Below are 25,031 nucleotides of genomic sequence, written 5' to 3' on the forward strand. Positions count from 1 at the left end.
GTAGTTTCTTTGATTTACATGATGTTAAATAAAATATCTAAATCATATATACTACAATTCTAGGTGATGCAAAACTTTCAGCCATAGCTGTAGCGTCAAATAAGTGTTTGCTATAACATGTGTTTCTTTTGAAACTACCCATTGTAGATCTGTACACTTAATGGAAATTGGTTTGTAGCTATCTGTTTAGCTACGAGCAGTTCAGCAATGGGGGTTGCCTGTGTTGTTTATGGACCTCAGTGTCGTGCATCCTAACTCCTCTGTGTCTCTGCAGATTCAGAGTGCCTTGGCGGAAGCAGCTAAAGCAGAAAGCCTTCCGGAGACTCCAGACAGTATCTTCAGTTACCTGATCGAGAGAGTGAGGAGCAACCTGCACATTGTCCTGTGCATGAGCCCCGTGGGGGACCCGTTCCGGTGAGAGGAGGAGTTCAGCTTCCGTGCAGCCAAACAGTCTACAGCTGCGGCCAAAAGAGGCTTGAGACATAATAAAAATACAAAAAAAACACTATATAAATATAATTTCGATCTTTCATTTAACTCATGTAATTGAAGGAACTACTAAATGATATCGCAAAAGTCTACCGGGAGCCATAATAGTAGTACAGTAGTATTTCATGTTAGATTTCGAAATGTCACATATTTTTCATTTTTCGTCGGTATTTTTTGTTAAGTGTGAGGAAAACTACAAAGCAGTGTGTAATTCAATATGGTAAGGTAACGTTATTCAGCAGGTTCTGTTCGACTTTATGAAGCAAAATTTGTTAATTCTCTAGGGTGATGCATAACTTTTGGCCACAGCTGTAGACTTGCTGAGTGGATTTCTACTAGTCGTTACTAATCTTAAAATATTGTTTTTTGAAAACAGGTACAAAAATAAGATAGCCAGCTTGCTTGCTTGGTTGGTTGCTAGCAGCCTATTCAATATGCAAAATTAGTCTGTTCTATAGGGCGATGCAAAACTGTGATGTACCATTGTACTGCAGTTCATCTACCTGTTCATGTTACTCCTAAAGGAACCGCCTTCGTCAGTACCCAGCACTCGTGAACTGCACCACCATCGACTGGTTCTGTGAGTGGCCCAAAGATGCCCTGCTGGAAGTGGCAGAGAAGTACCTGGAAGGAATGGCCCTGGGGGCAATCGAAGGGGTAAGGCAAGAACCAAACCTGCCTGCGCAATGCGATGGGGGAAACCTAAAAGAAACGAAGGCAATTAAACAAAAGTTTCGTCTGGTGAATCGCAGTAGCCAAAATGTTTGTCTGCTTGACTTAGTTTCTTTTAAATAGACAGCATTTTGTGTAGTTTTACCATGCTTTTCTCATGGTTGTACTATGCATTTACCATAGTTTACCCATGTTTGCCATGTTTATTAATACACTTTGCCATTTTTTTTACAATGCTTCCCTATGCTTTATCATACCTCTCTGTGCTTTACAATGCTTCCCTATGCTTTATCATACCTCTCTGTGCTTTACAATGCTTCCCTATGCTTTACCACACCTCTCTGTGCTTTACAATGCTTCCCTATGCTTTACCAGACCTCTCTGTGCTTTACAATGCTTCCCTATGCTTTACCAGACCTCTCTGTGCTTTACAATGCTTCCCTATGCTTTACCACACCTCTCTGTGCTTTACAATGCTTCCCTATGCTTTACCAGACCTCTCTGTGCTTTACAATGCTTCCCTATGCTTTACCACACCTCTCTGTGCTTTACAATGCTTCCCTATGCTTTACCAGACCTCTCTGTGCTTTACAATGCTTCCCTATGCTTTACCACACCTCTCTGTGCTTTACAATGCTTCCCTATGCTTTACCACACCTCTCTGCTTTACAATGCTTCCCTATGCTTTACCACACCTCTCTGTGCTTTACAATGCTTCCCTATGCTTTACCAGACCTCTCTGTGCTTTACAATGCTTCCCTATGCTTTACCAGACCTCTCTGTGCTTTACAATGCTTCCCTATGCTTTACCATACCTCTCTGTGCTTTACAATGCTTCCCTATGCTTTACCAGACCTCTCTGTGCTTTACAATGCTTCCCTATGCTCTTCCATGCTGTCACTGTGCTTTACTACACTTTGCTGTACTTTTACTGTGGCACACTTTCGCAAGGATTAAGATGCCTTGAATTATATGCTCTGTTTGGTTGTATTTTTGGAGTAAACAAGAATCAAATAAAATGGGCAGAGCTGCAGGAATCGATTACTCAATAGTTGTGATGGAGCTCTCCACAGTCGATGAAGAAACAGCTGCTCGGGTTTGTGAGGGTCGCTGCTTATCTTAACGTATTCTATAAAGTCTCCTGCATTTTACCACGTGTGGCTCTGTGTTCCTTTCCTCTTACTATTTTAAACAAACTGCACGTGTGTGGCCTATTAAAGTCATCAATTCAATTAGACAATCACCAGTGTGCCTATTTTGATAATTTTTATAGTGCTTTCACTGTGCTTCAATTTTGATGTGATTTTACTTGTATAAGGGATGATGGAGTGTTGTGAAGTTACAGAAGCATCATTTTGGTAATGGTTCCTGTGGCCGTGTTCCAAACAGACCTGAGATTTTCCAAGAACGTTTTCATTACAGGGTGCACAGTTTCAATACTGCGTGACAAACCTGGAAAGCAATCGCAGTTTGTGTAAAGTTACATTTCTTTTGGTTTTCCAGATAAACAGCAAAGTGTCTCAGGTCTTTGTCACCGTTCACCAGTCTGTGGCTGAGTATTCCCAGAAAATGAAGCTGGAACTGCGAAGGCACAACTACGTCACGCCAACCAACTACCTGGAGCTGGTGTCTGGCTATAAAAAGTGTGTGCTGCCGAGGGTCACATAATCAGTACAGATGTTTTAAACAGGGTTTTTTAACTGCATACAGCTGGTTTATTTGCCCTTTTCCAATATTACCGGTGGAATTTATTTAATAGCTAATTTGGTAATTCTTCCTGAAATTATAGTAACTGATTCACTTGTGTTAATTGATTAATTGAATCTTCCTAACTGTAATAAAGTACTGGTTATCCTTACCTTGAGGTTGCATATGTTGCTGCTGTATGACCAGTTGTTTTTATATTTTTATGTTTTGCTGTTTTGCTCCAGTGCAAAATTCACACCACTTTTTCCTGCTTAGTCAAAGTGTTACTGGTTGTTAATGTCCTTTAAGAATTACTTATTGTCCACTAGCCTGTGTACTTGTGGTAAAGGTAAAAGTAATTGTAGTTAGATCGAGTTGATTTCAGGCTTTTAATATGTATTACTGTTTTTTATCTTGTCCAGCCACAAGGTATCTTTTTGCATTTTTCAGTTTTCTAACTCCTTTTAGTCAAAAGATATTCTGTTTATTCAACTGTGGGGTTTTTGAAGAAGAGAAAGGCTTTGCAGATTGATAATTTTTTTTTTTTTTTTTTTTAATCAAAAAACATTGGATTCTCACCCAGGTGTCTTTATTAAACCTGTCCCACACTGACCCTGCTTTCTCCTCCTTACCCCCTCGCCCCCAGACTGCTGGGGGAGAAGCGCAAGGAAGTGGGAAACCAGGTGAACAAGCTGCAGAACGGCCTGTTCAAGATCGACGAGACCCGGACCAAGGTGCAGGCCATGTCCCTGGAGCTGGAGGAGGCCAAGAAGAAAGTGGCGGAGTTTCAGAAGCAGTGCGAGGAGTACCTGGTCATCATCGTGCAGCAGAAACGAGAGGCCGACGAGCAGCAGAAGGTGAGAGAGAGAGAGAGAGAGAAGGGAGGAGGGGGGGAGAGAGAGGAGAGGCTGAGAGGGAGAGGTGGCACAGTTTCAGAGATAGGGGGTATGTGGTCGTAAACGAGAAAAAATGAGAGACACAGGCAACAGAAGAGGGGGAAAGAGAGAGAGAGAGAGAGAGAGAGAAAAGAGACAGGAGAAGAAGGGGAGACAGAGGGGAGAATGGGAGAGTGGCAGCCCTCATAAAAGTTTACCACTACATTTTTGCATGGTCGGGCAGAGTTTCAGCGATAGAGGGAGGAGTAACTGGCCATTACTTCAGAGAGGGAGGGAGAGGAGGCAGAGGAGAGAGAAGTGGAGAGAGGTAGCAGAGTTACTTTGGGGTTTGTTCATTGATCGATGAACCCCCTGTGTCCCCCTCAGACTGTGACAGCACACAGTGAGAAGATCGGCGCCGAGGAGATCAAGTGCAAAGCGATGGCGGAGAACGCACAGAGGGACCTGGATGAGGCCCTGCCAGCGCTAGAGGAGGCCATGAAGGTACGGCTATCATATCGAGCACGGCACCCTCATGCAGTGATTGTGGTGCACAGCTATGGCCATGCCGATTTACAATGCAATGGTAAAACCTATGTATCCCCCACTTTAATCCTCCCATTGGATTTTGTTTTCCAGTGTATACAGCTACTGCGAAACGTTTTGCATTACCTAGAATTTTAGGATTGAGACAGAATAAAAAAAAAAAAAAAAAAAAAAAAAAAAAACTATATGAACATAATTTATATATTTTTATTTAACATCATGTAATCAGAGAAACTACAAAAAATTATATTGCAGTAAAGTCTACCGGAAGCCATAATTGTAGTACAGTAGTATTTCATGTTTTTCATTAGGTATATGGAAAACTACAATATGTTAAGGTAACATTATTCAGCAGGTTCCATTCGACCTTACGAAGCAAAATTTGTCTAGGGCGATACAAGCTGGCCATAGCTGTAGGCTTGCTGAGTGGATTTCTACTAATCATTACTAATCTTAAAATATAAAAATAAGATAGCCAGCTTGCTTGCTTGCTTGCTTGCTAGCAGCCTGCTAAGTGCTAGCTTTGTGAAACTGGCATTGCCTAATTAAAGTGGCGACGGCTTGCTGTCTCTTGCTAGGCTCTCGAGTCCCTGAACAAGAAGGACATGACGGAGATCAAGTCGTACGGCCGTCCCCCCGTCCTGGTGGAGACGGTGATGCAGGCTGTGATGATTCTCCGAGGGAACGAGCCGACCTGGGCAGAGGCCAAGAGGCAGTTGGGTGAGCCATTCTAGAAACTAGAGACCCTCCTGCCATGTCCTGCAACTGTTTTTAACAAATCAGAGCTACTAACATGCTGACCAAACCAGAAATGTAATTTTTTTATAATAAGTTATCATTATGTCGTTTGCTTCGTGCAGTTCTTCCAGCAGTTTTACGTGACTGTATTTAAGATGATATCAGAGCTGTTTCTCTCTCCTATTCTTTAAGATCTTTGAATACTGTCTCTCCTGGTGTTTAACTCCTACCATCCGAGTATTTAAAAATTATTATATTTAACAGGGGGTGTTTGAAAAAGGAATATGGGTTCTTGAACATGTTGAGAGTCAAACCTTCCCTGGGTTTTCGTGCTGTGGTTAAAGAAAAGGGCTTGATACCAGGAGGTTCCCGGTTCAAATCCCGGCTCAGCCACTGACTCACTGTCTGTGACCCTGAACTACTTAACCTCTTTGTGCTCCGTCCTTCGGATGAGACGTAAAACAAACGAGGTCCTATTGGAAGTGACTCTGCAGCAGCAGTTGTTGATGATACATAGTTCACCCCCTGGTCTCTGTAAGTCGCTTTGGATAAAAGCGTCTGCTAAATGACTGATTTTAATGATTGGGTTTCTCGCAGGTGAGTCGAACTTCATCAAGCAGCTGGTGCACTTTGACAAGGATAACATCTCTGACCGTGTGCTGAAGAAGATCGGGCAGTACTGCACCCAGCCCGACTTCCAGCCTGAGATCATCGGCCGTGTCTCATCAGCAGCCAAGTCCCTATGTATGTGGGTCCGAGCCATGGAGGTGAGTGACGCGGCCCCCAAGCCCGAACCCTAACCCTAACCTTAACCCTAGCTCCAACCCTAACCCTAACTCTAACCCTGACCCAAACACCCAGGCATGCACAGAATATCTTTAGTTAGCAAACCAGAAAGTATTCATTAATAGCGGATCCGAGTGATCAGTGCAGTTCTAAATAGTCTAGATGTTAGTTAACTAATTGCTTTTATTATTATTATTATTATTATTATTATCATTATCACTATTTGTAATTGTCTTGCAGGTGTACGGGCGTATTTACCGAGTGGTGGAGCCCAAGCGGGCCCGTCTCAACGGAGCAATGCAGCAGCTGGCTGAGAAGCAGAGGGATCTGGCCGAAGCACAGGCGAAACTCAGAGAGGTCGGTACCAAGCCTTTCCTCATTACACACTATCAGGGGAACAACACCCTAACCCCAGAGTATTATTATTATTATTATTATTATTATTATTATTATTATTATTATTATTATTATTATTTAGTCATTTACCAGATGCTTTTATCTAAAGCGACTTAGAGACTAGGGGGTGAACTATGCATCATCATCAACTGCTGCTGAAGAGTCACTTCCAATAGGACCTCGGTTTAACGTCTCATCCGAAAGGACGGAGCACTGCCTGGTATTGATATGTGTTGGTTTGTGCCTCTGTAATCCTGTTGGTACGTCAGAATATGAAAATGTTAATAACGGGACACCGTCCTTTTATAAAGTGTTATTATTATTATTATTATTATTATTATTATTATTATTATTATTATTTATTTATTTATTTTTTAGCAGACGTCCTTATCACATTATTTTTACATACAATTACATTATTATTTTTTATACATTATTTTATTTATTTATTTATTTTTACATAGAATTACCCATTTATAGAGTTGGGTTTTTACTGGAGCAATCTAGGTAAAGTACCTTGCTCAAGGGTACAACAGCAGTGTCCCCCACCTGGGATTGAACCCACGACCCTCCGGTCAGGAGTCCAGAGCCCTAACCACTACTCCACACTGCTGCCTGTGTTACTGGGGTTGTCCTTGTTAAACGGGTAGCACAGTGTAGTGAAGCATTATACAAGCTTAGTGAAATGAGTTAATTCCATAGGCCATAGCTTAAGCATTACAGTACAGATTTACTGTGTAACCGAGGAAGAGGTAAGAGTCTGTCTCATAAGTAAGCCTAGTGTTTTATCAGTATTGCTTGTGACCGATGCAAGCGCTTTCTTGTGTGTGTGTGTGTGTGTGTCTCAGGTGGGAGAGAAGCTGGAATTACTGAAGAAGCATTACGATGAGAAACTGACTCAGAAAGAGGAGCTGCGCTTGAAGTCCGAGGACATGGAGATGAAACTGGACCGGGCCGCCAAGCTGGTCTCAGGGCTGGCCGGGGAGAAGATCCGCTGGGAGGAGACTGTCAAGGTATTATTTTATTATTATTATTATTATTATTATTTATTTATTTGGCAGACGCCTTTGTCCAAGGCGACTTACAGGTGTTACAATGTAAGATTAATATTTAAATACAGTGTGGTTTACAATAAGTGCAACAATACTACTAGAATACAGTGTGAACTAGGATGCAGCAAGTTAGGATTACAGCAAGTGGAATGAGGAGCAGCTTTGCCGCCCCTGACGCGCTTCAGCCAGTGCGTGTTCGTGATTTATTTAATGTTTATTTATTTTTTTGCAGGGGTTGGAAGAAGACATGGGGTACTTGGTGGGAGACTGTCTGTTGGCTGCAGCCTTCCTCTCTTACATGGGTCCGTTCCTGTCAAACTACCGAGACGAAATCGTCTCGAAAATCTGGAGACAGGTCTGTATCGCTCGAGTATCAATCCAGCCCCCGTTTCCAAACCCCGTTCTCCGACCATTTAAACTGCACGGCAGTCACCTGCTGCTAAATTGCCTAATTGATTGTTGGTATTATTTTACATTTTAACAGCTAATAAACTGGGTGCAATTTCTAACTTTACATTTCGAACATCATTTAGATCTTTTTTTTTAACATCATGTAATCAAAGAAACTGCAAAATTATATTGCTTAAAAAAAGTCTACCGGAAGCCAAATTAACATGAGAAACACAAAATACCCAAACATAGAACAGTTCACTTCACGCGTGTGTGAAACAAACAAAAAGGAGTCGGCTTAAACAGCACTACACAACGATGAGCTACAATTGTCCTTACAATGAGTAAAGCAAACATAAAAAAATATGTGTTGTACTTACAATCAATTCTAAAGAACACAATTTTAAAATAAGAAATTGTCCAACTTGGTCTGCTTTTTACAATGCACCACCTCCCGCTGTAAATCCATCTCAATTTTGCGTGCAGCTTCGTATCCAGTTTCAAAGCCACGATTCTGCCTCAGTCCACCAAAAATACGCAGTTGTGAAGTCAGTGTGTTATAAAAGCTGCATGAAGTGTGCGCATAAATCATGCAAGTGCGCTCTGTACCGCTGGCAACTAGGAATAAAGTTGTCAATAAGCGGCGTGCAGTTGCTAATATCAGAATTCCATTAACATTAAAGTCTATGGGACAGGATTGGTTCCTGGGAAAATGTTGTTAAAGTTGTCTTTATCAGGGTTGCTAATAACAGGCATCTACTGTATATGGAAAACTACAAAGCGGTATGTAATTCAATATGTTAACGTAACATTATTCAGCAGGTTTCACTCCACTTTATTCCAGTTCATTCTCTAGGGTGAGGCAGGACTTTTGGTCCTAGCTGTAGCTGTGCAGGATGACTCTTCTCCCTTTCGAACGCAGTTTTGCTCTCTTTTCAGATCCGGGATCTGACCATACCCTGCTCCCCCAGCTTCAGCTTCGCTAACTTCCTGTCCAAGCCGACGGTGGTCCGAGATTGGAAGCGTCAGGGACTGCCTTCCGACGCCTTCTCGACGGAGAACGGGGTCATCGTCACCCGCGGCAACCGGTAAACGTGACCGTCTGCACCATAGCGAAGTGTAATCAAGCACAGTGAAAGCATGGGAAAGCCTAGGCAAGCATTACAAAGCACTGAGAGGTACGGTAAAGCATAGGTAACCATTGTAAAGCACAGAGAGGTCTGGTAAAGCATAGGGAAGCATTGTAAAGCACAGAGAGGTCTGGTAAAGCATAGGGAAGCATTGTAAAGCACAGAGAGGTCTGGTAAAGCATAGGGAAGCATTGTAAAGCACAGAGAGGTCTGGTAAAGCATAGGGAAGCATTGTAAAGCACAGAGAGGTCTGGTAAAGCATAGGGAAGCATTGTAAAGCACAGAGAGGTGTGGTAAAGCATAGGGAAGCATTGTAAAGCACAGAGAGGTCTGGTAAAGCATAGGGAAGCATTGTAAAGCACAGAGAGGTCTGGTAAAGCATAGGGAAGCATTGTAAAGCACAGAGAGGTCTGGTAAAGCATAGGGAAGCATTGTAAAGCACAGAGAGGTGTGGTAAAGCATAGGGAAGCATTGTAAAGCACAGAGAGGTCTGGTAAAGCATAGGGAAGCATTGTAAAGCACAGAGAGGTCTGGTAAAGCATAGGGAAGCATTGTAAAGCACAGAGAGGCATGGTAAAGCATAGGGAAGCATTGTAAAGCACAGAGAGGTGTGGTAAAGCATAGGGAAGCATTGTAAAGCACAGAGAGGTGTGGTAAAGCATAGGGAAGCATTGTAAAGCACAGAGAGGTCTGGTAAAGCATAGGGAAGCATTGTAAAGCACAGAGAGGTGTGGTAAAGCATAGGGAAGCATTGTAAAGCACAGAGAGGCGTGGTAAAGCATAGGGAAGCATTGTAAAGCACAGAGAGGTCTGGTAAAGCATAGGGAAGCATTATAAAGCACAGAGAGGTCTGGTAAAGCAGACAAAATCACAAGGTAAACTAACCCTTATAAAAGTTGCTCCCAGTTGTATCAGCTTGGCTCTGTGTCTCATTCTAGGTGGCCCCTCATGGTAGACCCTCAAGGACAAGCTCTTAAATGGGTCAAGAACATGGAGATGTCAAAGGTAGGATTCTGGAATGGCTTTGTATAATAAACATGGTAACTTAATCCACACTTTCATACAGTCTATCGATATGCAGTATGCAGGAAGGCTAAATCTGTTGGCTGCCGTAGTATTTGTATTAAGCCACATAGCCACACACATGGCTGGGGAACTGTGGGCTTCATCACTTGTGTAATCCTGCCCTATCATGCACTATATCAAATATCATCACCCATATATACCGCGCACCTCGAATATAAAGAGCTGTCTGCATGTAACAAATTTGTAAAAGTGAGTGAGTGTATGTGTGTTATATTTGTAAAACAGGATGGTTTTTAGCCAGTTGTTTCAGTGTCTTCTTCCCAAGCGGTTTTGTAAATGGTAATTCCTTTGCAGAGAGTTGATTGTTTTATTTGTGTGTGTGTGTGTGTCTTCACAGGGTCTGAAGGTGATCGACCTGCAGATGAGTGATTTCATGCGGGTCATGGAGAATGCAGTCCAGTTCGGCTCGCCCATCCTGCTTCAGAATGTGCAGGAGGAGCTGGATCCGTCGCTGTCCCCCATCCTCAACAAATCCGTCACCAAAGTCGGTCAGTACAGCATAAGACAGGACAATGCAGGACAGGACGGCAGCCAAAAGTTTTGCATCACCTAGAATTTTAGGATTGAGATATAATTTAAAAAAAACAAAAAAAAAAACTATATGAACATAATTTAGATCTTTTATTTAACATCATGTAATGCAAAACGTCTACCGGAAGCCATAATAGTAGTACAGTAGTATTTCATGTTAGATTTTTTCAATTTTGTCAGTTTTGGAAAACTGCAAAGCGGTGTGTAATTCAACATGTTAACATTATTCATCAGGTTTCATACCACTTTATGAAACAAAATGAGTTCATTTTATAGGGTTCTGACGCAAAACTTTTGTCCATAGCTGTAGATCATCAGTAACTTCAACACTCAACCAGGAAATCTGTTCAGAACTGAAGAAACTTCAGGAAAAGCATTATTCTGAGTAGCGTAAATAAGCAGCTTTAGAACAAACTAGGTCAGCAGTCTGTTGCTTTTCAGATTGTTCAACACTGTTCTTTCCACAGCTTTCACACAGACCACAGCGCCCCACCTTATTCTTCGATATATATAAATGAGCGAGGCTTCTTGAGGTTTGTGGGAGGATAGCGTCAGAAAGGAGACTCAGAGGCTTGGAAAGACAAAGACAAACAGACACGGAACAAGAGCCAAAATAAAGATTGAAACAAAAGAACAAAACACTTGCAAACAGTACAAGTACAAGTACAAGTACAAGTACAAACACTCCCACTCATCTATACACCAACCCCTCAAGCAATGGATTTTTCTCCCCTTATATACAGGTGACCATTCTCCAATTAGCGCTCAGTTACCTAATTGGGAAATGGCCACACCTGTGATTGTTGGCAGGGACAGAATTAAACCCATCCCTGCCAGCCTTACATCCCCACACACACTGCATGCAGCAGCAGGGCTTCTGCCCTGCCACAAGGTTTTGTTGACGTTGCTTTTGAGATTTTGTGAGCTGACATGTGATCCGTTTTGTGTAGGCGGTCGATTGCTGATCAGGCTGGGCGATAAGGAGGTGGAGTACAGCCCCGAGTTTCGTTTTTACATCACCACCAAACTGTCGAACCCGCACTACACTCCGGAGATCTCCACCAAAACCAGCATCGTCAACTTTGCTGTCAAAGAGCAGGTGAGGCTGCCCGGCACTCACTGGGTTAACACTGTACCCATCACCCCCACCCTTTCTGTCCCTCACTCTGCCTTTCTATCCATTTAATTAATCAATAAAGATCAATGTGTCCTGACCAAACCTTGTGCAGTGTGTAAGTTGAGTACTTTTGTCTTTTTATATAAATAGAGGGCTTGAATTTCTTACCAGTCCTGTTAATGTCTTGCAAGCCTAAGGGCCAGATTCTCAAAGCTGTTCACATCAAATTTTCATTAGCATGCTATTTTCGCAAAGTTATAACACACCTAATAAATGTTACGAAACCGGAAATAAATTCTCACTCTTTTTAGAATTGGAAATGATAGTGACGATTTGGATCGAATAGCTTTGAGAATCTAGCCCTATATAAAGACAGTGAGCTCAATTCTCAAAGCTGTTTACTCTGAAAATGTCATAACCACGATTTTTATCAGATCGTAAAAATGCACCCAATAAAATGCCCATTCCAGAACAAATAAGCAACTTGGAGCTGTTTCTGATCAGTTTTAGAATTCAGACAAAGAATAACGGCAAAGGCGATCTGTGGTAAGCAGCTTTGAGAATCTAGCGGGCTTTACCTGGTATGCCAGTTGGCCTTTGAAAGGTCAGGTGGAAGCCTCAGCATGAATTTGTGGTAACCCCGCTGGCTCTCCCTCTCCCCCTGTCTCAGGGTCTGGAGGCACAGTTGCTGGGGAACGTGGTGCGCAAGGAGAGACCGGAGCTGGAGGAGCAGAAAGACACCCTGGTCATCAACATCGCGTCAGGGAAGAACAAACTGCAGGAGCTGGAGGACGAGATCCTACGGTGAGAAACTCCGACGAGAGATTATTTATTAAAACAGACTGGGCAACCACACTACTGCATTATTATTATTATTATTATTATTATTATTATTATTATTATTATTATTTGGCAGATTAAGGGACACCCTACACATGACGTAATTTAAATCATTTAAATCACGGAAACCTGATCTGGTCACCAGGAACTTTGATTAAAACTCAAAAAAGTGTTTGGTTCTATGCACGGGATGACGTCTGTACACAGGATAAGACATACTGGAATTTCTATGGATTTCACATGTGATTTATTTGTGTATTTTTGTTTTGTTTGTGCTTGTATTACTAGTTGCTCAGGCTATCATTAACTATTAACTATTCTTCCAGCAAAAAAAAAAGCCTGATTGTGGGGAGGTGACGTGGCCACAGCGCTACACTAATATGCATCCCCCCCCCCACCCTATCCCCTTACTTCCCTGCAATTGAGTTGTCTTAAGGAGCAATCTTTTTTTCTGGAATAGTTAGTAAGCCTGGTAAAAACATCAAAGTGCAGTACAGAATTTGCCTAAGGATTTCTTTTGCTTGAGCACTGCTTTCTCCACATATTATGTGTCACTTTACAGTTTGCCCACACTGACAAAGAAAGCCCTGGTAGTTTCGGGACACACTGTAATTGCCTGCGTGTGTAACTGGATACTGCACTGAGCTGTATATTACTCCTAGCCTGAGCCATATGCAGCTAGCATTTTAATCCAATCTGTTGCCATGGATTTAGTAGCATTTCTCCCCATAGAGCATCCGCTGTTCATTATCATTCAATAACATTTGATACCACAGCCCAGTATTACATTAGATGAGATTTTAATCATCTAAGATACATTATCATTGCTGGGGAAAAACATGACTTTTTTTCTGGCATTTTGAATGGGCTGAAAAAAATTGTCAAGAGTACCATATTACAGTGAAGGGATATATTTGATGCAAAGTAAACCTGGTAGCAAGCACTCCATCAAATGGGTGTTTTCTAAGTGTTCGGTGGCTGCCACTATTCGAGAGTGTATTTCTCGTAGACTCTCGGCTGTGTCTGAGGGGTCGGTCACACAGAGCGCAAGAGAAAGTGCTCTCTCAATACGATTAGAGGCAGTCACCGAACATTTTATAAAGTTGTTAAATCTAAATAGAAAAAAATAAAAAGTTGATGTTAAGGTGTTTAATCTGTTTATATGAAGCCTAGAAAGCCTGGAATGGGTGAAACTGCTATGCAGTAGGAGTCTTATTTCCACCCCTGTTATATACGCATTCATTATAATATAAGTAAATACAGATGTGGCCAAAAGTTTTGCATCACCTAGAATTTTAGGATTGAGACATAATTAAAAAAAAAAAAATCTGAATGAACATAATTTAGGTCTTTTTATTTAACATCATGTGAACAAAGAAACTACAAAATGATTTCGCAAAAAAGTCTATACCGGAAGCCATAATAACAGTACAGTAGGATTTCATGTTAGATTTCGAAATGTCACATTTTTCAATTGTTGTCAGTACATGGAAAACTGCAAAGCGATACGTAAATAAATATGTTAACGTAACATCATTAAGGAGGTTTCATTCGACTTTAAGAAGCAAAAGTAGTTAATTTTAGAGGGTGATGCAAAACTTTATACACATTCATTATAATATGCATAACGCCTGCAAACAAAAACTGCTTTGCACATCAGCTAGAAGCAGGTGAATAGCCCGTGTCGTGTGTAAGCTTCCCATTGGACTGCGGAGTCCTGATCCGAGCTCAGGATGGGAGCTCACAGTGTGTTGCTCTCGAATGCCGCAGGTTGCTGAACGAAGCCACGGGCTCTCTGCTGGACGATGTCCAGCTGGTCAACACCCTGCAGACCTCCAAGGTGACCGCCACAGAGGTGGCCGAGCAGCTGCAGGTCACCGAGCAGACGGAGATCAAAATCGACACGGCCAGAGAGGTGAGGGGTCCCGCCTCAAGAACAGGGCTCTGAGCAGTGCAGAGCCTTCTGGGTAAAAGAGTCAGACCAACCAGCAGGGTGTTTTTCATTTCAACATTAATGTATTTTTTATTTTTTTTATCTATGTATATATTTTCTCATCTTTATAAATTATATTTTATGTAAAGCGTTCTGAGACGCCTTTATTGATGTGAAGTGTGCTATATAAACAAATAATTAAAGATTGATTTGATATATATAGATAGAGAGAGAGAGAGAGAGAGAGAGAGATAGATAGATAGATGTATACACTTTTTTGCTCAAAGGTTAGTAATATGAACAAAAAGACACAAAGAGATAATAGGAGGCATTTATATTATATAAACTATTAATAGTCTCTTTGTTTTTGTGTCTGTGTGTGTATGATTGTGTGTTTCTGTTTTATGTTTGTGTGCTGGTGTCTGTGGTTGTTTGTGTGTGCTTTTGTGCGTGTGTTTCTGCACGTGTGTGTGTGTGTGTGTGTGTGTGTGTGTGTGTGTGTGCGTGTGTGTGTGCAGGCGTACCGCCCCTGTGCTCAGAGGGCCTCCATCCTGTTCTTCGTGCTCAATGACATGGGCCGCATCGACCCCATGTACCAGTTCTCTCTGGACGCCTACATAGACCTGTTCAACCAGAGCATCGAGAAGAGCCAGCGCAGCACCAAGCTGGAGGAGAGGATCAGCAACCTCAACGAATACCATACCTACGCTGTGTACAGGTAACACTGCCATACCTACGCTGTGTACAGGTAACACTGCCATACCTACGCTGTGTGCAGGTAACACTGCCATACCTACGCTGTGTACAGGTAACACTGCCATACCTACGCTGTGTACAGGTAACACTGCCATACCTACGCTGTGTGCAGGTAACACTGCCATACCTACGCTGTGTACAGGTAACACTGCCATACCTACGCTGTGTGCAGGTAACACTGCCATACCTACGCTGTGTGCAGGTAACACTGCCATACCTACGCTGTGTACAGGTAACACTGCCATACCTACGCTGTGTACAGGTAACACTGCCATACCTACGCTGTGTGCAGGTAACGCTGCCATACCTACGCTGTGTACAGGTAACACTGCCATACCTACGCTGTGTGCAGGTAACACTGTCATACCTACGCTGTGTGCAGGTAACACTGCCATACCTACGCTGTGTGCAGGTAACACTGCCATACCTACGCTGTGTGCAGGTAACACTGCCATACCTACGCTGTGTGCAGGTAACACTGCCATACCTACGCTGTGTGCAGGTAACACTGCCATACCTACGCTGTGTGCAGGTAACACTGCCATACCTACGCTGTGTGCAGGTAACACTGCCATACCTACGCTGTGTGCAGGTAACACTGCCATACCTACGCTGTGTGCAGGTAACACTGCCATACCTACGCTGTGTGCAGGTAACACTGCCATACCTACGCTGTGTGCAGGTAACACTGCCATACCTACACTGTGTGCAGGTAACACTGCCATACCTACGCTGTGTGCAGGTAACACTGCCATACCTACGCTGTGTGCAGGTAACACTGCCATACCTACGCTGTGTGCAGGTAACACTGCCATACCTGGTTATCAATTCAGTTATATAATAGTTATAGGACTGCGAGCCTCTTGTATGGGTTATATAACCCGACACTGCTTTCAGCCTCAATCCATTCACTTCTCCTACTATTATTACCCACATACACCTGCAGTACATTCGGCGTCCTGTAACTCTATGTGAAAGCACAGTGATGGTCCATGCTGACTGGTGTAGCGCTCTCTTACAGGTACACGTGTCGGGGGCTGTTTGAACGTCACAAGATGCTCTTCAGCTTTCAGATGTGCTCCAAGATCCTGGAGGTGGCTGGCAAGCTGAACATGGATGAGCACAACTTCTTCCTGAGAGGCGGGGTGGTGAGTGGAGTCTCGCACAGCGGCGGAGACCTTCGCTGGCGTGTTACTGGCGCAGAGGAGGAGGCGGCCGGGTAGCTGTGGCCAAACCAAACGTTTTGCATCGCCCTATAGCAGTGGTACTCAATCCTGGCCCTTGAGATCTAATCCAGTCCAGGTTTTTACTCCAGACAGGTTCTAATGTAGTTAATCGAAGCTGTTGAGAGGCAGTTAAGTAATTCAGAACCTGGTTGGAATAAAGACCAGGACTGGAAAGAATCTCGAGAGCCAGAATTGAATACAAGTGCCCTATAGGATTAACTCATTTTGCTTCGTAAAGTCGAATGAAACCTGCTGAATAACGTTACCTTGTTAACATATTGAATTACGTACCGCTTTGTAGTTTTCCCCCATATAATTAATGAAAAACTGACGGAAATTAAAAAAATGTGACGTTTTCGAAACATGAAACACTACTGTACTACTAATATGGCTTCCGGTAGGCTTTTTTGGGATATAATTTTCTAGTTTCTTTGATTTACATGATGTTAAATAAAATATCTAAATTATGTTCATATATAAAAAACAATTTTAAATGATGTCTCAATCCTAATGTTCTTGGCAATGCAATGCATTTGGGCACAGCTATATGTCACTTAGGCTTCAGGAGTCTTTGCTGCTGTTATTATGTTTAAAATCTTTATTTTCAGCCCTTGTTGAGTCCTGTCAGTCACACAAGACTGCAGGTTACACTGAGTCGCCGCTTTTGTGTCCCTTAAAACATTTATAATTAATTTAAAATCCTATTGACATTGCCAAATACTGCTGCTATTCCTCCTCTTCTTAGCAACTGGCTTTCAGGAACAAACAAGCAACTGACTGCTGTGGTGTCAGTAATTGTGGCTTCCAGAATTTGTATAACAAATCCAGAGTTCTTTATGTTCTCTTTAACAAATTCGCTGTTTCCCAAATCAATCAGTCAATTTCTGTGTTTCGTGAACAAGTTATTGCATACATCGTATAATCATCAATAAATCATTTTTTTAAAACTCCAATTTAACTGCGTTGTGGGTTTTGCCCTACTGAACTACTGAAACAAACAAGTGATGCTGATTAACTGCGTGTGGGTTCAGGTGCTGGATAAAGAAGGCCAGATGGACAACCCTTGCACAGGCTGGCTCTCCGATGCCAACTGGGATAACATCACGGAGCTGGAGAAGCTCACCAACTTCCACGGCATCATGAACTCCTTCGAGCAGTACCCCCGCGACTGGCAAGCCTGGTTCACCAGCGATGAGCCGGAGACCGCCACACTGCCCGGTGAGCAAGGGGGGCGGGCAGGGACTGGAGAGCCGCAGTCCTGCGGGTTTTAAAGGTGTCTTCGTGCCATATGTTAATCTTGACTAATTGAGCCAACAATTGGTGCAATTAAGTAACTGAGAGCTTGAGTGAAACCCTGTAGCTCTCCAGGACCAGGGTTGGGTTGGGTTGGGGGGGAGGGGAGGGGTCTGTAATTAACTAGAAATACAGCAGAACATAAGAACATAGGAAAGTTTGACGAACGAAAGGAAGCTATTAATTTATTAAATCAAAAGTTCATGAAACCTGTTTAGTTTAGAAGATTATTCTTAATAAGAAAAAAGAAAAGGATATTTCAGGTACTTAAAAAGGTAGAATAATTGATTACAAATCAATTATCAGGACGTTTCGGACTACAAGTCCTTCATCGTCTGAATACAAAAAAACATATATATATATATATATATATATATATATTCACATGAACATGATTTAGATCTTTTATTTAACATCATGTAATGAAATAAACTAAGTATATGGGGAAAACTACAAAGCGGTGTGTAATTCAATATGTTAACGTAACATGATTCAGCAGGTTTCATTCAGCTTTATGTTAGTTAATTCTGTAGGGTGATGCAAAACGTTTGTCCACAGCTGTAGGCTGTTCAAGCTGAGCTCTTGCCGTGACTCTGTGTTTGCAGGGGAGTGGGAGAACGCCTGCAACGAGCAACAGAGGATGCTGATCGTGCGCTCGCTGCGGCAGGACAGGGTGGCTTTCTGCGTCACCTCCTTCATCATCAACAACCTGGGCTCCAAATTCGTAGAGCCGCCAGTGCTGGACATGAAGTCGGTGAGCAAAGTGGCTGGGAGCGGGAGCGCAGGCAAACATTTCAATATGTGATTCGCATGCTGACATCACAAGGAGGTGGGGAGTGGGAAGGAGGGCTTACTGGCAAGCCTCGCCTTTACAATTGAGTACTGGTTTTAACGGTGTCGGTTTTACAGCCTCGTTGCGGAAATCTGTGATATAGAAACAGTAGGCGCTCGTGGTGTGTGAAAATGTTAGACCGCTTTGTGGCTATCCTTTTTTTTTTTTTTTTTTTTTTTGCTATTTTAAATTCATTGCATGTGTGGCCTATTAAAGTCATCAACTAAATTATCCAACCGGTAATTTGCCTGTTTTGACAATTTACCAAGATTTTCATTTACAGCGATTTGATTTCATACGCACAGCAAATCAGTGGTCCGTTCTAATAGATTTGCACACTACTTGTGTGTGTGTGTGTGTGTGTGTGTGTGTATATACACAGTAGTTCACACAAAAAAAAAGTGTAATGGCATAATGGAGCACATGGTTACTGGACTGCCTTGTAACCTGGTAAAAAGAGCTGCCTTGTGTAGGGGTGCACTGTGTGTGTATTAATATTTATATACAGTATATATATATAAATATGTTTTAACCGTGTGCCTGTGTTTCTTCTTCTTCGTGTGCAGGTACTTGACGACTCCACCCCTCGCACTGCCCTGATCTTCGTGCTGTCTCCCGGGGTGGATCCCACCAGCTCCCTGCTCCAGCTGGCTGAGGTGTGCGGGATGGCACCCCGCTTCCACGCCCTCTCCCTGGGGCAGGGGCAGGCTCCCATCGCCACGCGCATGATCAAAGAAGGAGTCAAGGACGGTGAGGCCACAGCAGCGCTCCTCACCGTTTTATTTTTTTATTGTGATTGGTGTTACAGGGCAATACAGGGTTACAATGCAAGATTCATATTTAAATATAGGATAGTTTGAAGTAAGTGCAAATAATATACTGCTGAAATACAATATGAGCTAGGATGCAACAGGTTAGGATTACAACAAGTTATATCTACAATGACACTAGTAGTGCAATTAAGCAAATGATAGTGCATCAGCTGAGGATCCAGTAACCTGGTCAGGCAAGTCCAGTACATATTAGGAGGGGTAGATCAAGAGATATACAAGTCCAGTCTAAACAGGTGGGTCTTATTGGCTGGCGGTGGATTTGAGGTTATTTTACTTAAAGACCTTATTTTACCCTCTCCTTAGGTAACTGGGTGTTCCTGGCGAACTGCCACCTCTCTCTGTCCTGGATGCCCCAGCTGGATAAGCTGGTGGAGCAGCTGCAGCTGGAGGAACCGCACCCCGACTTCCGGCTGTGGCTCAGCTCCAGCCCGCACCCCGACTTCCCCATCTCCATCCTGCAGGCCGGCATCAAGATGACCACCGAGCCGCCCAAGGTACAGCCAGCCAGGGAACCACTGAACAGATAAACACACACACACATATACACAGAGCCATCACGCATATACACACATCCAGAAACTGTACCATCAGCCAGGGAACCACTGAACAGATAAACACACACACACATATACACAGAGCCATCACGCATATACACACACACACACACACATAGAGCCATCATGCATATACACACATACACATACACACACACACACACACACACACAAACACACACACACACACACAGAGCCATCATGCATATACACACATACACATACACACACACACACACACACACACAAACACAGAGCCGTCACGCATATACACACATCCAGAAACTGTACCATCAGCCAGGGAACCACTGAATAGACAAACACACACACACACACACACACACACACACACACACACACACACACAGAACCATCGCACATATACACACATCCAGAAACTGTACCATCAGCCAGGGAACCACTGAACAGACACACACACACACACACACAGAACCATCACACATATACACATATACACACATCCAGAAACTGTACCATCAGCCAGGGAACCACTGAACAGACACACACACACTCACACACAGAACCATCACACATATACACATATACACACATCCAGAAACTGTACCATCAGCCAGGGAACCACTGAATAGACAAACACACACACACACACACACACACTCACACACACAGAGCCATCACGCATATACACACATCCAGAAACTGTACCATCAGCCAGGGAACCACTGAATAGACAAACACACACACACACACACACACACTCACACACAGAACCATCGCACATATACACATATACACACATCCAGAAACTGTACCATCAGCCAGGGAACCACTGAATAGACAAACACACACACACACACACACACACACTCACACACAGAACCATCACACATATACACATATACACACATCCAGAAACTGTACCATCAGCCAGGGAACCACTGAACAGGCAAATACACACACACACACACTCACACACACTCAAACACACACACATAGCCGCCAAACATATGCCACACACACACACACAGCTGTCACACACATATACGCACACTCAGGAACTGTACAGCCAATCAGCGGACCCCCCCCCCCCCACACACACACACACACACATACTTACACACACAGACGCTCGCCCACACTGCACGAGATCTCTTACAACAAGAGACACGCATACACACCACGCAGATGACCTTACACGAGAGGACGCACAGGGAGTTATTTTCCATGTCCGTGGTTGTGCATTATAACAGAGGCGGGGTCTCACTCTTTGCTTGCTCCGCAGGGTCTGAAGGCGAACATGAAGCGGCTGTATCACCTGATCACAGAGCAGCAGTTCAGCCGCTGCTCCAAGCCCCCCCTCTACAAGAAGCTGTTCTTCTCCCTGTGCTTCTTCCACAGCGTGCTGCTGGAGAGAAAGAAATTCCTGCAGCTAGGCTGGAACATTGTATATGGCTTCAACGACTCTGACTTTGAGGTGCCGGAACAAACACACAAACACTACAGCTACGGCCACATCATTATTATTATTATTACTATTATTATTATTATTATTATTATTATTATTATTATTACTATTATTATGAATTATATGAAGACTATTATTATGAAGACTAGGGGGTGAACTGTGCATGAAAATGAATTGCACATTAATGTATTGTAAAATTCATAATACAAAACTGAGAAGCAAACAGCTTTAGTTTGTATAACTATAGCAGTGCTTAATTTGTTCAGTTTTAGTTTTATAAAACCAGCAGCTTTTTTTCACCTCCCTAAAAAAAAAAACAGGAGTTCATTAAAGACTGGAGCAAACACTTTGCAAATACAGCCCCTAGTTTCTTACACTTTTCAACTTCAAGAATTCTGATTCATCGTTTTGAAGCTATGGATAGCAAAACATTTAAGCTAGCGATTAAACAGACATCGCAATGGCAGCTCAAAATAATAGCGTATGAATAAAAGGGAGCCAAATGCAACTGTGTGACTCTGAGCCCCCCTCCCCTCCACCCAGGTATCGGAGAACCTGCTGGGCCTGTACCTGGACGAGTACGAGGAGACCCCCTGGGACGCCCTCCGCTACCTCATCTCGGGGGTCAACTATGGGGGGCACGTGACGGACGACTGGGACCGCCGGCTACTCACCACCTACATCAACGACTACTTCTGTGAGCAGGCTGTCACCACGCCCTTCTTCAAGTGAGTCTGCTTCACTCGCTCATTCATTACAAAACAGCAGAGCCGCGCGAAAGCATAGCCAAGCACAGCTCAGCATCGTGAAAGCAGGGCAAACCGTAGCCAAGCAGGGTACAGCATGTACATGTATACTGTAAGAACATTGAAAAAAAAAAAAGTTTAGGGAAAGAGAAGACGCTTTCTTAATTCTTGATGCTTTACTCTCTTATTCCGTGACAAAACAGAACAGCAGTGTGAAAGCAAGGTACAGCAGGTGCATGTATACAGCTCTTTGACTATCATGTTGTTGATGGGTGGGGACGTTCTCTGAAGTCAGCTGTTTAATTTAGGTTTAAGCTTACTTTCTTTTACAGGCAGTACGTGTGTCAAGTAAACAGCATTGTCTTGCTTAACATTGTATGTATTTGTGTGTGTGTGTGTGTGTGTGTGTGTGTGCGTGCGCTCATCACAGGCTCTCTTGCTTGAACACATACTGCATCCCGAAGGACGGGAACCAGGCTTCCTACAAGGAGTACATCAGTATGCTTCCCAACATTGACCACCCCGAGGCGTTCGGACAGCACCCCAACGCAGACATCGCCAGCCAGATCAGAGAGGCACGCACGCTGTTCGAGACACTGCTTTCTCTGCAGCCCCAGCTCACCGCCAGCACAGGAGCCGGGGGACAGAGCAGGGAGGAGAAGGTGAGCGGTATAATAAAGCACAGTGAAAGCATAGAAAAGCATAGGGGAGCATTGTAAAGCATAGAGAGGTCTGGTAAAGCATAGGGAAGCATTGTAAAGCATAGAGAGGTCTGGTAAAGCATAGGGAAGCATTGTAAAGTACAGAGAGGTATGGTAAAGCATAGGGAAGCATTGTAAAGCACAGAGAGGTATGGTAAAGCATAGGGAAGCATTGTAAAGCACAGAGAGGTCTGGTAAAGCATAGGGAAGCATTGTAAAGCACAGAGAGGTATGGTAAAGCATAGGGAAGCATTGTAAAGCACAGAGAGGTCTGGTAAAGCATTTTAAAAAACTGGTTAAACTAAGCCTTATAAAAGCTTCCCATAGTAAAAGCACAGCAAAGTGTATTAAAGCACAGTGAAAGCAGAGTAAAGCATTGTAAAGCACAGTGAAAGCACGGTAAGGCATTGGGAAGCATTCTAAAGCGTCTCCTCTCGCCCTGCCCCTGCAGGTTCTGGAGATCTCGGCTGACGTGCGTCAGAAGATCCCGGACGAGCTTGATTACGAAGGAACGCGCAAAATGCTGGCCGACGACCCCTCACCCCTCAACGTGGTGCTGCTGCAGGAGATCCAGAGATACAACTCCCTGCTGAGCACCATCAAGTGAGTGCACTGCCTGGCTGACTCTCTGTCTGTCTGTCTGTCTGTCTGTCTGTCTATACTCCCTGCTGAGCACCATCAAGTGAGTGCACTCCCTGTCTGCCTGTCTGTCTATCTGTCTGCCTGTCTGCCTGCCTGCCTGCCTGCCTGTCTGTCTGTCTGTCTGTCTGTCTGTCTGTCTGTCTGCCTATTCTGTAGATGTCCCTCTGTCTATACAACTTCGTGATCTGACCATCAGACCTCCCTGCTCTCTGTAACCCCTTGTTACCCCCCTCCCTGCGCCCCCCCCCCCCCCGCAGGTCCTCTCTAATCGAGCTGGAGAAGGGGATCCAGGGCCTGGTCGTCATGTCAACCAGCCTGGAGGAGACCTTCACTTGCATCTACGATGCCAGAGTGCCGCCCATGTGGGAGAGGGTAGGGACCCAAGGGGAGAGACATGTCTTTGAAGAGTGGGCGCTATTCAAATAAAGCTTTAAAAAGAAAAGAAAAAAGTCTGTTTTTGCGACTCAAATCAAGTCTGATATTCCTGAAACTGTTCTGGATTACTGTATTATTCATAAAAAAAACCATTATTTTGTGTGGCAGAGTAGGGTAGGAGGATTGTGAAAATGTAATCCTGGAGATAGTTGGTAGCAGGACAACATCCCCCAGAATGCCCCAGGGTTGGAATTAACCCCAGGAATGTGATACACCAGGAATGTGTTCAATGGGCAGAGCGCCCCAGGGCGTTGCGTGGCTTTTTCTGTTGAACGATGGGCAAGCCGAGAGCGCTTCCTAACAGTAGCGAGTCAAGCTCAGAGCTGCCTCGCTGGAGGTTCAAAACAGCCGACCTGCATTATCAGTGCTGGTGGCTGCAAATTGATTTTTAAAAATACGGACTTGTTTGGCCAACGCATGTGTGGTAATAAGTAATATTTCTGTTTGTCATTTTAGCTTTTTGCAAATGATTGTGACATTTTTTTTAAGTGACTGCTGTATTATAAAAGAAACATTTGTCAGATAGAAAAGACAAATCAGACTCGCGCCTCAAGGTGCTAAACCGAAAAAAATTGTCAGTAACTTTACATTGCACAAATACAGCAGTAGTAATTAACAACATCAAACAACCCGCAAGTTAAAGCTGTGTTAACTGAGCCTGGTATTTATTCCTCCATTTAGCACTATTGACTGTTTAAGAGTTTTATTTTTCAAATGAAATTGCAAACATGCTGTCCGCTCTCCTTTTTAAACCTTCCCCTCTCTCTCTCTCTCTCTCTCTCGCTCTCTCTCTCTCTCTTCGAAGGCATACCCCTCTCTCAAGCCCCTCGGCTCCTGGACCCGGGACCTGGTGCAGCGGGTCGAGCAGTTTGCCAAATGGGCCGAGACGGCCCACCCCCCAGTTCTGTTCTGGCTGTCTGGGTTCACCTTCCCCACGGGCTTCCTGACTGCAGTGCTGCAGGCCTCTGCACGGCTCAACAACGTGAGACACAAGCACTGAGAGACACCCGCACTGAGACACAAGCACTGAGAGACACAAGCACTGAGACACAAGCACTGAGAGGCACCCGCACTGAGACACAAGCACTGAGAGAAACAAACACTGAGAGACACCCAGAGAGACTCATTGACAAGACTATAGCTATGGACAAGAGTTTATAGAATGAATTAATTTTGCTTCATAAAGTGGAATGAAAGCTGCTGAATAATGTCACCTTGTTATTTTACAATACACTTAATGAACAACTGGCTTTAAAAAATGTGACATTTCCAAATCTAACATGAAATACTACTGTACTG

The 25,031-nt window shown here is 43.6% G+C and overlaps 1 protein-coding gene across 1 annotated transcript in view; it reads left to right on the top strand.

Annotated features, from left to right (window-relative positions):
• Positions 1-25,031, top strand: part of dnah2 (dynein, axonemal, heavy chain 2) — an 80,364-nt gene that overhangs the window by 52,525 nt on the left and 2,808 nt on the right. Inside the window, exons 58-85 of the mRNA XM_059014519.1 lie at positions 275-414; positions 1,014-1,146; positions 2,665-2,804; positions 3,494-3,704; positions 4,110-4,226; positions 4,847-4,988; positions 5,604-5,773; positions 6,033-6,149; positions 7,037-7,201; positions 7,473-7,595; positions 8,570-8,718; positions 9,699-9,765; positions 10,184-10,334; positions 11,328-11,476; positions 12,165-12,298; positions 14,105-14,249; positions 14,786-14,985; positions 16,045-16,171; positions 17,281-17,467; positions 18,148-18,296; positions 18,941-19,124; positions 19,511-19,701; positions 21,026-21,217; positions 21,752-21,936; positions 22,385-22,616; positions 23,107-23,258; positions 23,555-23,669; positions 24,538-24,714. Of these exons, the coding sequence (XP_058870502.1) occupies positions 275-414; positions 1,014-1,146; positions 2,665-2,804; positions 3,494-3,704; positions 4,110-4,226; positions 4,847-4,988; positions 5,604-5,773; positions 6,033-6,149; positions 7,037-7,201; positions 7,473-7,595; positions 8,570-8,718; positions 9,699-9,765; positions 10,184-10,334; positions 11,328-11,476; positions 12,165-12,298; positions 14,105-14,249; positions 14,786-14,985; positions 16,045-16,171; positions 17,281-17,467; positions 18,148-18,296; positions 18,941-19,124; positions 19,511-19,701; positions 21,026-21,217; positions 21,752-21,936; positions 22,385-22,616; positions 23,107-23,258; positions 23,555-23,669; positions 24,538-24,714 (4,344 nt within the window). The remainder of the gene's footprint in view (positions 1-274; positions 415-1,013; positions 1,147-2,664; positions 2,805-3,493; positions 3,705-4,109; positions 4,227-4,846; positions 4,989-5,603; positions 5,774-6,032; positions 6,150-7,036; positions 7,202-7,472; positions 7,596-8,569; positions 8,719-9,698; positions 9,766-10,183; positions 10,335-11,327; positions 11,477-12,164; positions 12,299-14,104; positions 14,250-14,785; positions 14,986-16,044; positions 16,172-17,280; positions 17,468-18,147; positions 18,297-18,940; positions 19,125-19,510; positions 19,702-21,025; positions 21,218-21,751; positions 21,937-22,384; positions 22,617-23,106; positions 23,259-23,554; positions 23,670-24,537; positions 24,715-25,031) is intronic.

The sequence above is a fragment of the Acipenser ruthenus genome, chromosome 48 (genome assembly GCF_902713425.1).
Source record: "Acipenser ruthenus chromosome 48, fAciRut3.2 maternal haplotype, whole genome shotgun sequence".
NCBI classification, from domain to species: Eukaryota; Metazoa; Chordata; class Actinopteri; order Acipenseriformes; family Acipenseridae; genus Acipenser; species Acipenser ruthenus.